The following is a 17,292-nucleotide window of genomic DNA, read 5'->3' as shown; positions in this document are numbered from 1 at the left end:
TAGAATGCGTTATGCAAATATTATTGTCTCTTTGAATGTTAAATAATCCTAAAGTATTTTCTTATCCAAATATTATCCAAGTATTTTCTTAACAAATATATCATTGATATATTTGTGGTTTTAATAAAAATTTATCAAAAGGGATATAAAATAAACACAGAATTATTGATATCCTTACATTTTCTTCATTCATGATTACTATTTTGACATATTATACAAATATATATTACACAAATATATGATACAGTGAAATATTGATTGAAATATTGGTATATTAATCCTATAAATTCATATTTATTGGATAATTACCAATTCGAAATTGTCAATTTTCAAATATCTAATACAATTCCTTAATCTATATGAAAAGTGATGCATTTTATTTAAAAAATAAAAATATAAAAATTTTTATTAAAAAATGTATGAATATAAAATGTACTCAGTGAAACATTTTCTGGCATGTTACTTTTTCAATTTCTAAATAAGAATTTTCCATCTTTCTTACTTTTCTTATTTCTCGTGCAACATCCTTATCGTTAGGATATACCTCAAATGCTTTCTCTAAATCAACTATTCCTAATTTATATTCACTTAAGCCAGTATAAGCTTGCCCTCTCCTAAATAAAGCTTTACCATTAGTATTGTCCGTTTCCAGAACCTGAATTAAATTGTATGTTTAAATATATAATCATCAAATATAAACAATTATATGTTTAAATATACAAAAAACAATCTTCCTGATTTTTTCATATAATCATGTTACTCACCTCGTTACAGAGATGTATAACCTCACGATACTGTTTCCTCTTTAGATGTACAGCAGCTAAATTAAGTGACAAAACTGATTTAAGATCTACCAATGAGACATAAATTGTATCTGGCATATCTTTCTGCTGGCACATCCAGAGATAATACCGTAATGCTTTTTTATATTTTCTACCAGCATCCACAAAGTTCTTTTTGGAAAAATAAATATTTCCAGAATCCTTTATGTTTCTTATAACTTTTTCCATACATTTGTGCTGAAAATATGAATAAATTCAAATTAAGAAGTAATTCCATATCAATATATAATATATAAAAAATATTTCAGGAATGTATGTATATGAAAAATAATTTACACTGAGCTTGTCAACATGTGATGAATAATCCCAATCTTCTGGCCATGGTGTATAAACGTCCTCTGATCCATCATTTTCTTCCAATCCCCAATTCTCATCTTTTCTTAATTCTCCGCAATCAACTATACTTATTTTCTAAACAAACCAATCGTAACACTAAACGTTTATTATAGATGGAAACTATTATTCTTATGTATTAAAATATACACAATTCTTACATCAATTGGAATGTCCTTCTCGGTCTGTATTTTACTGATTTCTAATAATGCGCCCATGCCTTTTGTAACTTTTCCAAACACCACATTAGTGTTATCTAAATGCGTGGAGGGTTGTACGGTAATGATAAATTGGGAACTGTTAGTATGTGGCCGCCCTTCATTTACCATACTAAGTAATCCAGCAGACGTGTGTTTCAAGATGAAATTCTCATCATTGAAGTAAGGACCGTAAATACTTTCTCCACCAGTTCCATCGAAATAAACAATATCTCCACCCTGGATCATAAACTGCGAAATGGCTGAAGCAACGCAAAATTATACGAATGTATTACAGTCGATTAATCTAATCAAAATTAAATTGCTCATAAATAAATAATAAAATTTATACTCCTACAGACACACAAAGCATAGAAATATAATTTTTGTATCGTAATCCCACGATTATAACGATTGACAAACGAGACAAAAAAATGATAAAACCAGTTGAAAAATTATATTGCAATAGAGAGAATTAAATATAGCGAGAATTATGAAACGCATACCTTTATGAAAAATACTTCCCTTGTAATGTAACCTCGAAGTCTTTGTTCCGGCACCTTTTTCGCCGGTGCACAAAGCACGAAAGTTCTCCGCGGTTTGCGGCACGATATTTTTAAACAATTCTATCACGATTCTTCCCACTAGGACAATAATAAAATAATAAAATCATCTTTGTATTATAGCGAAATATTTATACACCGCAATATTGTATAACCTTAACGCAAAATACCTTTCTCGGAGCCTATCGCAACGTCCAGAAAAACCACGGGATTATTCGTATTTGTAAGAAGATCTTTCGGATTCTTCTTCGAAGGAGGCTTCATATTTTTCTCGATAAAAATCGCAGACAATGATTTTACTCCTGCATAAGATTATACGCCAGCTCTTGTTGATGTGCACGTGAGATTCGCGTAAACACAAATGTCACTTTCAAGATCGTTGTGTCTCTGCCAGACTCAGCCAGACGCGTTGTTTCTCTAACTATATATATCTTTAATACCAAAGAAAAAAAAGACCTTCTCTCTAATAATACACGCTCTTACGCAGTTGATTAATCACTTCGTCTAATCATAGGATTTAATTGTTCTATTTTTTTGTATATTCAAAAACTTTTGCGTCTCTCTGAATTAATAACAAGGAATTCAAACGCATGCTTTTTTGAAGATGTCAGCGATATACTTTTATTTGTATAAGACTATAAGAGATAAAGAGAGATAAGAAGAATGCGTATGTTGAATTTGCCAGAGACAAAGCAAGAGCTAACTCGTGACTTTGAATAAATTTCTGAGAGAAACTTCTTCTCGATCCAAAATGATTAAACTTTTGTTCGTATCGAAAAATTCGATATTTTGCGTAGTAAAATAATAAATGCGTAGTAAAGTAAATTTATCAATTATATATATACCCATACAGCATATATAAGAACTAATTTAAATAAATCTCCCCAAATGGAGAGAATAGGATTAAAAATATTCATTACAACTAAAATATATGTTAAAGCTTCCTGGTTTAAAGTCTAAATCTATTCTCGTATTTTCAAATCAATTGAAATCTATATATAGAATACTGTATAAGAATAAATGTTTCGCAGCAACATAAACTCGACCCAAAATATTAATACTGCTTAATAAAAAGACAATTTTTTTAAAGATCTCTAAAGAACTGATTATTTATAATTTATAAAACAGTTTCCAATCATATAAAAAAAAAGACACTAGGTCCCACCGAGATTTGAACTCGGATCGCTGGATTCAGAGTCCAGAGTGCTAACCATTACACCATGGGACCTCTTGCATAACATTGCTATAAATGTTATATATAAAGCATCAAAATTTTTCTATAAAAATTATTATCAATATTAAGCAATTTTAGAATATTGGTCAAATCTATAATTGATAACATGTGTCAACAATTTAAATACCGACAGAATGATTACACACATCTTCGATGAAAGATAGAAATTTATTTCTTTCATGTATATTTGCACAAATCAAATAAATTATAAAGTTGTATTAATCAGCAATTATCAATGATTTTTTATTTTCAGATGGTGAACAATGAGATTAAGAAATAATGAAATTAACTTGGCTCACTTAAATTTTGGTAATTATACAGTGCAAGTTATACATCAAGAAATCACCGAAATTTTTATGCTGCGTGATACAAGTAAATATTTCATAATATAATGGAATACAAGATGAATTCAATATTGTATAAAATGTAATAGACATTAAAACCTGTTAATGAAAAAATTTGACTTTGTTTATCAAAGATTCAAAATCTACTTAAGATAGAGATTCAAAAATTATGCTTACAATTAATACAAAACTTCAGCCAACTCAGTATACAGATTCGAACTTATTTAACAGATGATCTAAATCTCTTTTTTTAGAGGATATCCTAAAATGGCAACAATTCTAGAATAAAATGAGTAGGATAAAGAGAACATAAAATATATCCCTATTTTTTGTTTTATCGTTGTAATAAGTAGGTATAACAATGAAATTTCTCACAGAATAACGTATAATCGCGTATCGCTTTTTCCATATAATAAATTTTAATACATATATGTAATATTTATATATCTTTCATCTATCGGTCACAGAATTTTTATGAATAAAAATTCTCGCTATATATACACATATATACATATATATACACATATATATATGTATATATATGAAAATTATACTATATATAAACAAGCAAGATATCGATACACTTATCATATACATATAGTAAGTAGTCAAATCTCTAGAAGCTTTTCTAATGCTAAAATGTATTACATACTATCAGAACTTTTTCGTCCTCATTATTTATCTGGAAATAATAACGAAGTAATATATTTCGTTTCTTCGCGTGATTAATTTTGACTCGAGTCTATATTGCAACAATTTCAAATGCGCTCTACGCGCAGTTACATATTTCAGTGATTCGCATTTAAATGTACAATGCGCAAATGAATAAGATCACTGGCTTAAAGCATTTTTCATGTTATTTTGAGCAATAAAAAAGTACATTTTTCTCCCCGCATACTCCATCTCGTATGACAACACATAAAATAGTATATGTGTTTTAAAGTGTGTGTGTGTGTATATGGATGTGTGTGCGAAAAACGAGTTTCTCTTTTTCGTTTCTATTTTCACATTATCTCCGTTTCACGCAGCGAATTTGGCAAACCTTATTGAAGATCTTTGTTTTCGTTCTATATACTATATATAGACACGATTGATAGATATTATAATCTATATGATAATCTGTCGATTATATATTATACAAATATGACCCCACATAAAAATGCTCTTTGCTCTAAAGCCAAGTTTAATAAAGAAGAGAGGTGCAGATTCAATGATTTTTAATAGAAAAAAAGTAGACGCTCCTGTGCGCTACCGGACAGTAGTCTCCAACCGCGTTTGATGTTCAGATATTGAATGATGGCACGTACACAAATTAAAACTCCTGAAACAAGCAATATTATACTTCAGTACTTTTAATAATAATTGTTACATTAAAATATCTTTCGATTAAATTTCTATTAAACATTATACGAACCAAATGCCATTATCAACCACCACAGCCATGAGTTCTCACGCGAAGCAAGATCGGTAGAATGTTTGACGATGAGTGTCCACTTTGTCAGAGACAATCCAAAACCAGCCAGCGCACCATAACGAGAGGCAATAGTGTGACAGAAACACATCAGTAACAGAAATCCAATCCAATTGAATAGGAATGCAACTATAAAAGATAGATAAATTAATGTAAATAAATATCACACTTAAAAGATATTAAAATGTGTGTATAGAATAAAAAAATATCTCACCAAGAAATGATGTGAAGAACATAAAGTCTGTGCCAAGTAATCCACTTTCTGGATCTCCATCTGCAGCTTCGGTATCTATAGCCAATATTGTCAGAGGCTGTTGTGGTGATCGAATGTTTCCCGACTATAATAGAAATATTTAGTATAACTACTAAATTCATAACCCAAGATATTTAAAATTATAAATATATAAAAAATACATAAACACATAACAAATACATAAATACATAAAATTCTTTCAAGTACAGCTATGTACCATATGTACTTGAGTACTGCTATGTACCATGTGTACTTGAGGCTGTGGTTCGCCTTGTAGACTCTTTTCACGCTGCACCTCTTCATAACTGGGCAATTTGGTAGCTACTTCGTAAGGAGGTGGCGCAGAAAAGTCTAGTTTTGGAGGTGGTATCTCTTCTCCATCGGACTGAATAATTTTATCGAGTCAGTAATAGTTTATATAATCTAGAATGCTTTTTATTATACATATATAACATTACCATCCGATTTGCTGTTGTTAGATCGTTCGCCTGTGCACCAGCGGTAGAAGTGCCGGAATGACTGAGTATATCAACTTGCATGAATGGCATAGCTACGGTAACTGTAGGAATTTCGTTCTGTGTTGAGTGTTGTGACATTTCGCCGCTAGTATCCGCACTTGTTTGAGGCGGCTATAAAAGAGGATAGAACTCGGTTAATATATACAGTTTGAGAAATGTTGTCGCTCTCGCGATTATTCCGCTTCAATAGGTAATCGATAAGAAACGTTCGAAATCAAGATTTACATGCGCTTCGTGGCAGATCGTAGATAACGATGCCGCTTATCGGCATACAGAATCCAATAAGACAGATCAAAATAACATGACATCATGGGAAAGCATTTTAATGAACTTGAACAGAGCCGATGACATTCGAGTGAGAAAATATTGACAATCGCGCGAAGGCAGGTTTTCGTTCGCATAAATATTTCGACGCTGTGTTTTCGCGTAGAAATATTTTATTCGCGCGAGATACGAAATATACTCCTCTCAAGCACGAGGAAATGTCATAACAAGAGTTCGGTGAATGGAACCGCATTTACGGCTCGTCGTCGTCTGGACGTACCGTATTGTGACGGGCGTTACTGTCCATTTCCGGCCAGATTTCCGGGTGGCAATTGACAAACGGTATCGGGAATTATCTTCCCAGGGGACGGCAGGCGCTTCCGAAAACGCGAAACGCCGCTTTCCGAATTAATAAAGAGCGATTTCACGATCCCGATGGCTGACAGCTGTTAAGTCGTAGCCGACGTGACGTTTCGCTGCTGCTCTAAAGTCACGTCCATCATCCTCGATTCTTTATACCTGAATTCGAGAAAGAGAGACGATGAAGAACTTTCCTTTTCTTTCATAATAGATGTTTATTACTTTCGTACGACAGCGTTCCATTCTTTTTTCTCCTTTTGTTTTACATTTTTTATTGTAGTTTTTGTACAAACCTTTGTTGAAGATTATGTCGAAGAGTCGATGATTTATTTTCTACTATCAATAAAGAAGATATTATAGAAACTGTAATTAAGAAGAAAATGGATTTCATAATTAACAATTATAAAACTGATTTACACGAAAAAGGTAAATTGCATTTAAATATAATAATCGAGGTTGGTAGAATTTTGGCTCTCTAATTTGATTTTTTTGTTGATATATTATTATTTTGTTTCTATTTATGTTTCAAAACTGTTAATTTGTTTTAATTATAATTGTTGCAGCAATACTATTTACAACATCATAAACAGCTATCAACATTGCAATTACGACTGCGATTTAAATACAGAAGATAATCCGCGAAAATTCGGATTATAGAGATTCGGAATATCGAGCGTTCTGATTGGACGCGAGTGATTTTGCATTGAGAACCGACCTTTAGGACGGGATCCCAACTACCGGAAGACAACGCGATTCACCGGAAGTGTACCATTAAAAATTATAATAGTTTTCTCATTATTCTTCGAACAACATCTCAACGCATTCTTTACGTATCGCGAATAATGCGTAAATTTAATGTTTAAATCTCGCATGTAGAAACATGGTCGACGTCGTCGAGATCCGCGAGACCTTTGTCGCTCGTCCGACTAGCTGTCAGACGAAGATGGCTATAGCGGGCGGAGTGGGGGGAGAAGCGACTCGGCTCACGTCGTCGCTCGTCGCGCATAAACGACGCTCCGCTCGTCAGTAAGTTGCTCCAGTCAGTCGCTCGCTGATCGTTACTGGGAGCAGGTAGACAGATCCTCGCACAGATCCACACCGCGATGTCGGAAGTATTCAAATTGGGTGACTTAGTTTGGTGTGTATTAAGTGTGCGCATATCGGGATCGTGTAGCCTCTAGTGTAGACGTACTAATCTTTCCACGTTTCTCTTTCTGGCTTTCAGGGCGAAAATGAAGGGATTCTCGCCGTGGCCCGGCCGGGTAAGTCGCGACTGCTCCTCTTCCCCCTCCCCCCTTCCCTAATCGGTGACTATCGTAACGCGGGCTCCCTCGTTGCGCTCTTCCTCTTAATACGGTCTGCGCGCGCGCGTGCGCTCGTATTTGGCGGGTTTTCGCTCTCGCGCGAGTTAATTCCATCACGACGACGACGACGACGACGATGTACTCCGGATCTGTCGGCCGTCGATGCCACCAGCTCCGACCCGCATCGCATCGCATCGCATCGCACCGCGTCGCACCGCGTCGCTATCTCCCGCCACACCCGACCTTCGAATTCAAATTGGCGCGCAGGCCGTGAAAATATAACCTAAATCCGGGTATCGCGGAACGAACGATGCGTCCTTTTCTCACGTTTGACGAAAGCAATCTTAACAATCGCGGATATCGTATATTTTTTCGTCGTCGCGGTCAGTATCGGAGTAGCGAGAAGTCCGTTATCGTCGAGATTTTAGAATTTTGTCCCGCGTAATCTATCTCTTTTTCCTTCTTTATTTTTATTGGTAGTAACGCGCGTGACGTCGAACACGACATGTCCGATGTCCGAGCGGATCCGATTACGTCTGATCAGCTTGACGAAGTTTCGTATTTTCTATACATTTACAATGAAATAAGTGCATATCTTTTTTCGAAAAAGAGAGAGAGAGAGAGAGAGAGAGAGAAAAATATTGAGAAACGTAATTGGAAGCCTGCAAATTTTACACGGTAATTATCGTTTCACGACAGGGCCGTACGAAGATCAGGAGTGACCTATGAAAACTATTGTCGAAATATATCGTAACTTTATCTTAATATTAATAACTTTCTTGTATAATAATATTCATTTATCTCATTTTATTTATAATTATAAAAACTCAATTTTTTTTAATATAGCATTTATAAATGATAATTGATTTATGGATGATATAATTATCGTAGACAAAGAGTATTATTCGATGAATTTTTTTTAGTAACATATTCATATACTCTCAGCAGTATTCTTATTGATATTTTTTTATCAATTTCGAATCATGAAAACACATGTATGGATATTAAAAGTTTATATTTGTAATAACTTTTCATTTGTAAATGAGAAAACTATATGATATCAAAGTATTTTATTAGAATTAATTTTCAAATAATTGTATATATATTTATCTTTTATATATTTTATATATATATATATATATATATATATATTGTATACATATATAAAATATTGTGTTTAAATAAATTGTAAATAAAAATGAAATGCAAAGCATATATATAAAAAAATGTTATGATTATGCTTTTTAATACGTTAGACTATATATTAATTTTATAATGGCATGTGAAGGTGTCAGTTCCTTCAAAGGACTTAAAGAAGCCTGCAAACGCTAAAAAGGGACCAGTACAGTGTATTTTCTTCTTTGGGACAAACAATTAGTAAGTTCTATTTACAAAAATTGTTTACATGTTACATATTCATAAAATGTTGCTATATTTCATATTCTTTAATGTCTTTTTTGTAGTGCATGGATAGAAGAATCCCACATTAAATCGTACCAAGAGTATAAAGATACTTTAGTGAAATCTAGCAAGTCTGGCGCATTCAAAGATGCAGTGGAAGCTATAGAAGATTTTATCGCCAAAGGAGAAGTGAGTTCAAAATTTTTATATATTTGATAATTTAATTTATAACTATATATAATAATTTGATAGAATATTAATAATGCAGTTATTAATAAATGTAACTGTACATTATTAATATTTTATTACTACTAAAAATAAAATATCTAATTAATTTCACATAATAAAAATGATAATATCTATTGATGTGCATCAGGTATTCGAAGATGGTTTGGATCCAGATTCCCTCTTCGACAGACTTAAAGAAGAGACTGTAGTTGAGAAGAAAACGTCCGTCGTCAAGACACCAAAACCTCGCAAGGTTGGTAACAAACATGTCTCGCATTTTGCTACAATTGCTAAAAATGTTAATTACATTTTGTATTAAATATGCCCGCAAATAACTACTGCTACAGGAAGCTACAAAAACCACTAAGCGGCTAAGCGACAGTGGTACAGGTGATCGTCGACCTGCTAAAAAGCAGCGTAGGGAATCAAGTACCAGCAATAGCAACAGAGTCGGCAGTGTCAGTCCTACATTGAATCATTCTACTCCGGCTAGAAAAACGGGCTCGCTTCTAAACAGACCGGCAAATGTCACCAGACCTGTAAGTAATTAATATCTTTCTCATTGTTGACAGAAAAAATGTATGCATATTGTTAGTATTTAACACAAGTAAATTTTAAAACACGATATAAAAACGTTATTAAATGACATCAATCTAATCTCGATATTATGCACGAGTTTATAATACATTTCATAGAATTGAGATTAGATAATTGTAGAAGATGCGATGTATTTAAATATCTGTATTTACATTACGCATTTAGCGTTAAATGTAATTGTTATTAGAGATTTTCAAATTAGAATTTTTCTTTTTCTTTATCTAATATTCATGAATACCTTATGTAGGATGTTATCATAGGCTGAGAATCGGTATACGTGCGCGGAATGTTCTGTATACATATATAAAAGTTCTGTGTCTCAGTGCTGTACTTAGCTACATAGTGACCCTGTTCCTAGCTGTTGGTTTTATATACATAATTTTTAATTTTAGTAAAATATATTGAAAAAATAGATTTGTTTATATGAAATATATTTGGTTATATAGTTATAAATTTTTAAATTTATTTGACTTTTCATAAACAATAAAATACTTAATCACATCTTCAGACTATAGCTGTACCAGATGCTAATTATTGACTTTGCAAATTTAGAAATTTTTATCTGCAGTCGTTTAATAATTTTTTATGATGTAATCATAAATATTAATTTTGCAATGTTATATTATGTGATATGTATATGTGTGTATACATGTATGTATGTGTATATGCACACACATACAATGTGTGTGTGTGTGTGTGTGTGTACAATTTAATTATTATATTTATACATTTATTAAAAATTATGGTACTTATTTAAATATATATACATGTATATGACATCTACTTGAAAATATGACTCAAGAAACTCTGATTTCAAAGAAAATATATCCGATCTGTATATTCTAAAATTAGTCTATATAAGAAATTCTTTTATCTAATTATTCATAGGTCGGTATTTCATTACTACTTCATTAATAATCACTCATTATCTCTTATTCATCATTCACCCATTAATAATAACTCGATAATCACTCATGGTTAGATAGAAAAATGGACTTCTATTGGAAAAATCTTTAAAAAAAATATGTCTTTTTTTCTAATTATAAATTTTTTGAAGGTATTTTATGAAATATATTTTTTTGTTGAAAGTTTTTGAGCACGAATTTATTCATAATTTTCTAATTTTTAGTGTAAATATCTTGATAATCAAGAATTTAATCAAAACTCTATTAAATTGAATTTTAATTACAATTAAAGCAAAGACTTCTTTTTTCTGTTTTATTTTTATTAGAATTTAATTCTTTTTTATTTTATTAGAATTTAATTCTTTTTTATTTTATTAGAATTTAATTCTTTTTTATTTTATTAGAATTTAATTCTTTTTTATTTTTATTAGAATTTAAATAAACCAGAAAATGTTCATTTTTCTCATTGTTAAATAAAGTAATAGTATTTTTAATTTGAAATTGGATATTTGAAATAATCGGATGTTGCTGAAAAAAAAAAATATATATATATGCAACATTTATATGAATATAGTTAAATTCAAAAATTATAATTCTTTATATAATTATAAATATTTATAAATATTAATAACTTTAAATATTTTAAGCAGCGAAAATTTAATGCCAAGTGAATCGTTCGTTGAGAAGAAATATTTATCATTATAAAAAAACATTTTATTTTTACATGTAATTTTTTTTTTCCAGAAACTATTTCAGAAATAATTTGTATAGGTACCGCTCCCATAACATTCCTTTATCTTTTTCCACAGGTCACGCCGCCCTTAGATCTCGAAACGATGTCAAAAACTCTTAAGGAAAAGAACATTCTTCCATCGAATCTGAAATTTGGTTTTCTCGGGCTCGGCATCATGGGTAGCGGTATTGTGAAAAATTTGATCAACAGTGGTCATAGCGTGATCGTGTGGAATCGGACGCAGGAAAAGGTATGTATCAATATATTTTTCACTGTACAGCGTGCATAGAAAATTTTTATCAATGCGTTATAATGGAAATACGCATATTGCGTGATACGCATTTATTAAATAATGAAAGAATATTTTGAAATTATATATTTATATATTATTACTCTTAAAAAGAACGAACAACATGACTTATCACGCGTTTGGATTATATATATATATATATCATTACCATGATTTTTTTATTATTATTAAATATGTTTATCTTGCATTAACAATTGCATTTTTATGAATGCATATAAAATTTTTTATATATTAACTCATTTAAAAATCGTTTAAAAATTTATACTATTTAAATGAAAAATATTGAAAAGAGAAAATATTGAAGGAAATCAAAAATATCATAATAAACATTTATTAACCGAAGAGATTTATTAACTTCAGAAATTGAGCAGACATTATCTCGATCGAAAGAAATAACTCGCGCGGAAATATTTTCGTCGACATTATCTCGATCGAAAGAAATAACTTAGAATTATTTTCGCAAAAACGAACAGATCATTCATTACAAGTGGCTTTAGGGCTTTTACATCGCTCAGTCGAAGTATTAAAATGATTTAATCTCTTCTCATTTTTCAATATGGATAATGCTCGAATAGTGAACAGTATATGGCTCGATACAGAGCCGGATCTAGGGTATGGCGAGCGAGGCACTCGCCTCGGGCGAAAGACGTGAGGGGGCGCAAAAATAACCAATAAATTGAACAATTAAAAAAAAAATTTTTAAGAAGAATTCGAAAATAATACTAATGTACTATTGCATTCAAAGTCTGTTTAACATATAATGCTTGTATTTTGTGTGTGTGTGTGTGTGTAGAGGGGGGGGGGGGGAATTACTAATGTTGCCTCAGGTGACAAAATATTTAGATCCGGCTCTGGCTCGATATAAATCGGTGCCGCTAATTCTGAAACGTGAAAGTTTAGGGAATAAGAAATGACAATTTATGTCATCGCACTTATTTATTGTTCTTTTCGATATATCTATGGTATCTCGGAGTAAAAAATAGAATACTGTCGACGGAAAACTCGACAAGATATTCAAATGTTAAATTTCGGAAAGTAATCCTCTTGTGATAAAATTACATTTAAAATATTTTGAAACGATATTCTTACGGAGATAATCATAAGAATTGCATGGTCTTTTTAATGATAAAAATTGAATTAAACCCTCGTTTTTATGAGTTTGATGATAAAACCACTATATATTTAATATATTTAATAATTATATATTTGCATCTCTTCCTTCTTTGATACGCAATTTTCAAATTTTGGATTGTAATACAAGCAATTACTTGTATACAATACATACACAGAGAGAATTTTCTCTTAGAATTTACCCTGAAAATCATGGTAATCGTGAGACAATATGGTATGGAAAGAATTTTATGAAAATTTCTCTGATTAATATTTATCACAATAAACATAATAATATGTACACGTTAAAATATAAAACATGTTTGAATAATTTTACCATGCAGTTTAGTAAAATTAATCAAACATGTTTTATATTTTATTATGACAGATATTATTATTTTTATTGTGATAAATATTAATAAGAGAAATTCTCATAAAATTCTTTCCATACCATATTGTCCCATGATTACCATGATTTTCAGGGTAAATTCTAAGAGAAAATTCTCCGTGTAGATATATAACCTGATACAGTGATATATTTTTAACATTGTGATTGGCAAACACATTACTTAGTGACAAATTCACTATACACATTCTCATCTTGATTTTGCATATAATTAATTTTCTTTTTAATATTTTTAAATATTGCAATTTATATTTATATTCGAAATAATTATCTTTATAATAGTTCTGAGGGCATTTTGCTATCATTATATCGACTTATAATTAATTGTACCAAAAAGACATCAAAATCTGTTGGATAATTCTCTCTCTCTCTCTCTCTCTCGCAAATTCCATATTCTATAATACATTGATAATTTAAATCGTAATATTCCTTGAAAATGTTTACAAATCACAGCATTTAAGAAACATTGAATAAAATATCGAAGTTGCACAGGATATTCCAAAAAAGTAGCCGGTATATATTATATATTCAGGACATTTTGAATATTAAGAAAGTAAATTTTTTTTTATCACTAAAGACGGTTCTATAAAATATATAAATTTTTGCTACAAAATTATTTCTTACGATAGTATGTTTGCTAAAAATGGCATTTTTTATGAAGTCTTTTTTATTAGATGTTAACAGATAGAATAAATTTTATAATCTATTTTAATCTTTATTTCTGTAATTCTTTACATATACATACAGATAGTAGCGTAAATAATTTTTTAATTCAATAGTAATAAATTTTTGCCTCTTAAGATGTCTCTTAAAATGACAAGCTTCTTCTTGTTTTATTTGCAAAATTAGAAATAAATGTAAAAATTATACATTTCTTAATTTATATAAATATTTAGTCAGTAACGCGGAACACATTTCATAAACAGGGTAGTTGTAACATTTCATAAAATGAAAAGAGAAAGCTAGATTTAATTTTACTACAATTTTATACATTCTTAATTCTTTCTTAATGGATCTCTAATGTCACGAATTTTTTTAAGTACTGAAAGATTACCCACACTTAATATTAATTACGCCACTGTCGATATAATAATATATTGGAATACAAAATGTCGTGCCTGGAAAGCAACTTTGCGCGATTCAGATTATTCGATTTTTTATACGTCCCTTAATTAGAGTCAATAATCTTATTAATGTTTTTTACGCTATAATTAATTTACATGCGCTGTACGCGCGTTATCCTTCCGTTAAGGCTTCACGTTTAATACGATATATAAAAAATATACATGCTGGAAGCATAAGTACAAGTTCCAATCTATGAAGGAACAGAGAAAGATACTTTTGCCTAAGATTCGATGTGCCATAACACGAATAGCTAGTTTAAACTATTCTCTAAGCGTAGTAGATTTCAGATTTTTCGTTCACTTCAAAGAGCGTTTACTTAGTCTGGTTATATAATACAGTAATAGAGATCGGTTTAACTACACAAGTTGGAAATATAGGAAATCGCACTAGTCGGATTTTATTTTCTCATGTATTTTTTTTATATAATCAAAAATAAAAGTGACAAAGGATTTACTAGGATATTGATCGCTCCGCAGCAATATTTTAATCAAAAAATTATTCATAATAGATACCTCGGTATTGAATAGTGAAATTGAGAACAAACTTCTTTTTAATAACGAAACTTATTAAGTTTTATTAATTATCACACATGTACACAACTTGACAATTATTAATTGAACACTAATTTCAAACGTTTTTGATGCCAATTAAATTTTTGCACGATAGCCATTTATTTGTTAATAAAATGAATGCCATCGCAATGAATTTATTTGGTATTTGGTAGAAAAAAGCAGACCATAAATGTGATGTGTATATGTGTATCTGATGGCCTTTTTTAATTGAAATTGTGTAACAAGTGTCCCCTCCTTGGAATGTATATACGCAGCCGATCAATAGGTTTGACAAACATTACATAGAAATCAATCATGTATTGATATTTACATATTATCTATCTGCATTCTTATTAACTCTTTTCTTGCTCTATTGAGATTTTATATCGAAAATTCTTTTGATTTCTTTCATTGTATATGAATCTTTCATTGTATTTGGGTAGTTGGGCTTAATAATTCTAAATTAATGGACACCTTATCTCTCGACCAAACTGGCAGTATATTTATTAAGAAAATCACTGTGATTTTCTTAATAAATATACTGCCAGTTTGGTCGAGAGATAAGGTGTCCATTAATTTGTTTTTATATTACTGGCGATTCTGATTTAACATCTACCAAACCTATTAATAATTCTAAACAATCCTTGAATTTATATCATCGCGATGATAGTGTGGAGAAAAATACGGAGATATAATCCTAAATAGAAAGAATGAACAAAATTGTAAACAGAGAGAGAGACTCACAATCTTGTTAAAAGTTTCGACAGAAATATATACTTAAAATTGTATTGTCAGAGAGGCTATATATAATTATGACAATTTTTATAATATACAAATGATATATTATAAGATTTAGGAAATTCGATTTCATCATTTTTAGATATCTGTAAAACTGACATAATTTGTACCGCTTCTGACAAATTTATATTGATAATAAGACTTATTGCGTAAATGACGCAGAGTATATTATCAATTTATTCAAGGTTTTAATTAGATTTTGAATTAAGTCTACAATAGCATGATATACGCTATATTTATAATTACTTTAATCGACTTCGGATAAATTAGAACGAAAATAATTTACACTAGCACACGCGATGAGGTTTGTGAAATCAGGTACGATTAGGGGCATGTTCCGATATACACTGCCAGTACTGAAAAGCTATAGTTTACGTTACGTATATTATATATTTTCAGTACTAGCAGTAATATCGGAACATGGGATAGGTTGCATTTTATATAGTGCTACCATTCCGATTCTTCGATCTAGATAAAATATATACAGAATGCGTCTGAAAAGAGAGTTGGGAATCAATAGAGGGAGAGCATTTTTTGATGAAAATATGGAAATAATTTTTAGCAAAAGCTTGCGTTAATACTCCTTAACTTTCAAGAACGATTAGCAGATTAATAATAAATATTCAATATTTGCAGTAATTAAATGTCTCTGAAATTGAATCAACCATTTTAGGATGTGTTATTAAAAAAATTTTTATTTTAATAATTTTTTTTATTATCCATATAAATATCTATATAAACAATTAATGTATTTTAAAAAAGACATAAGTAAAAGTTCAGTCTTGACATTTTTTATAAAAATTTAAAAATGAAAATTTATAAAATATAAATTCTTTTGGGATGAGAATTATAGAGTCTGTTATAAAGTAAATATTACATTTGCAATTATTTGCAAATATATTAGAAACTAATTGTTATACATATATACATATATATATATATATATATATATATATATATGTGTGTGTGTGTGTGTGTGTTTATATATATGTATATATGCACACACAATTAATTGGATTAAAAATCTTTTTAGTTAGTTATGTTGAACACTTGACAGTAATGTATTTTTGTGATTTATTAATAATTGTATATGTTTGCACTACTATAAGAATTATGAGGAACATATGTCAATAATTACGTATTTGCATTATAACTTTTATTGCAATTATGTACTTTGATATTTACTTGACAATCGCAAAAGAATTAACTCCGATAACGGAATATAAGCTTCTTGACACAAATTTTTGATTTGTTAATGTTAAATTATATTTATTTAAAATACTAAACGATTTAATTATATTATATATAGAAAACTATTTATTTGTTTTATTGATTAATATATTTAAGAATATCGTCATATCATATATAGATTCAATTTCAGCATACTGAATATTTTTAGTAGTATAAATATTAATTAGTAAGTTGTATAAGTATTATTTATTAAA

The 17,292-nt window shown here is 30.0% G+C and overlaps 3 protein-coding genes and 1 non-coding gene across 7 annotated transcripts in view; 1 reads left to right on the top strand and 3 right to left on the bottom strand.

Annotated features, from left to right (window-relative positions):
- Nucleotides 1-54: 54 nt before the first annotated feature.
- Nucleotides 55-2,554, bottom strand: Cyp40 (Cyclophilin 40). Of its 3 annotated transcripts, XM_083045954.1 has the most exons (7): nt 2,419-2,434; nt 2,106-2,356; nt 1,879-2,016; nt 1,337-1,635; nt 1,119-1,253; nt 765-1,019; nt 55-655 (listed from the first exon to the last, which is right to left on the bottom strand). In XM_083045954.1, the coding sequence occupies exons 2-7, from the start codon at nt 2,197-2,199 to the stop codon at nt 437-439; spliced, it is 1,140 nt and encodes a 379-aa protein (XP_082902080.1). In that variant the 5' UTR covers nt 2,200-2,356; nt 2,419-2,434; the 3' UTR covers nt 55-436. The 3 variants fall into 3 exon arrangements, with proteins under 3 accessions (XP_082902080.1, XP_082902079.1, XP_082902081.1); XM_083045953.1 differs by having other exon boundaries at nt 2,106-2,553; XM_083045955.1 differs by having other exon boundaries at nt 445-614; nt 2,106-2,554.
- A 537-nt stretch (nt 2,555-3,091) lies between these two features.
- Nucleotides 3,092-3,163, bottom strand: Trnaq-cug (transfer RNA glutamine (anticodon CUG)). The gene has a single exon. It is a non-coding gene; the product is annotated as a tRNA-Gln (tRNA).
- Nucleotides 3,164-4,455: 1,292 nt separating this feature from the next.
- Ndfip (Nedd4 family interacting protein) lies at nt 4,456-6,505 on the bottom strand. Of its 2 annotated transcripts, none has more exons than XM_083046225.1 (6): nt 6,300-6,505; nt 5,696-5,866; nt 5,455-5,622; nt 5,199-5,322; nt 4,928-5,113; nt 4,456-4,834 (listed from the first exon to the last, which is right to left on the bottom strand). In XM_083046225.1, exons 1-6 carry the CDS (start codon nt 6,324-6,326, stop codon nt 4,731-4,733), a joined length of 780 nt encoding a protein of 259 aa, XP_082902351.1. In that variant the 5' UTR covers nt 6,327-6,505; the 3' UTR covers nt 4,456-4,730. The 2 variants fall into 2 exon arrangements, with proteins under 2 accessions (XP_082902351.1, XP_082902352.1); XM_083046226.1 differs by having other exon boundaries at nt 5,482-5,622; nt 6,300-6,503.
- Nucleotides 6,506-7,375: 870 nt separating this feature from the next.
- Nucleotides 7,376-17,292, top strand: part of Ndf (Nucleosome-destabilizing factor) — a 37,172-nt gene continuing 27,255 nt past the window's right edge. Inside the window, exons 1-7 of the mRNA XM_083045917.1 lie at nt 7,376-7,517; nt 7,605-7,641; nt 8,972-9,060; nt 9,147-9,273; nt 9,461-9,565; nt 9,660-9,851; nt 11,624-11,797. Of these exons, the coding sequence (XP_082902043.1) occupies nt 7,483-7,517; nt 7,605-7,641; nt 8,972-9,060; nt 9,147-9,273; nt 9,461-9,565; nt 9,660-9,851; nt 11,624-11,797 (759 nt within the window). The 5' untranslated portion in view covers nt 7,376-7,482. The remainder of the gene's footprint in view (nt 7,518-7,604; nt 7,642-8,971; nt 9,061-9,146; nt 9,274-9,460; nt 9,566-9,659; nt 9,852-11,623; nt 11,798-17,292) is intronic.

The sequence above is a fragment of the Prenolepis imparis genome, unplaced genomic scaffold, assembly GCF_030444845.1.
Source record: "Prenolepis imparis isolate NDT839.2.m4 unplaced genomic scaffold, iyPreImpa1.0 SCAF_9, whole genome shotgun sequence".
NCBI lineage: Eukaryota > Metazoa > Arthropoda > Insecta > Hymenoptera > Formicidae > Prenolepis > Prenolepis imparis.
The sequence above is the reverse complement of the archived record's forward strand: the minus strand, read 5'-3'. Positions and strand labels throughout refer to the sequence as shown.

What these genes read in the sequence shown, in the direction of transcription:
- Ndfip (XM_083046225.1), bottom strand. Translation starts at nt 6,326, where the DNA reads ATGGACAGTAACGCCCGTCACAATACG. An exon ending in GTAACGCCCGTCACAATACG is followed by an intron (nt 5,867 to 6,299) that starts GTACGTCCAGAC and finishes CCTCTTTTATAG; the next exon opens with CCGCCTCAAACAAGTGCGGA. An exon ending in TAACAACAGCAAATCGGATG is followed by an intron (nt 5,623 to 5,695) that starts GTAATGTTATAT and finishes AAAATTATTCAG; the next exon opens with TCCGATGGAGAAGAGATACC.
- Cyp40 (XM_083045953.1), bottom strand. Translation starts at nt 2,199, where the DNA reads ATGAAGCCTCCTTCGAAGAAGAATCCGAAAGATCTTCTTACAAATACG. An exon ending in GGGAAGTATTTTTCATAAAG is followed by an intron (nt 1,636 to 1,878) that starts GTATGCGTTTCA and finishes GCGTTGCTTCAG; the next exon opens with CCATTTCGCAGTTTATGATC. An exon ending in AGAAGGACATTCCAATTGAT is followed by an intron (nt 1,254 to 1,336) that starts GTAAGAATTGTG and finishes TGGTTTGTTTAG; the next exon opens with AAAATAAGTATAGTTGATTG.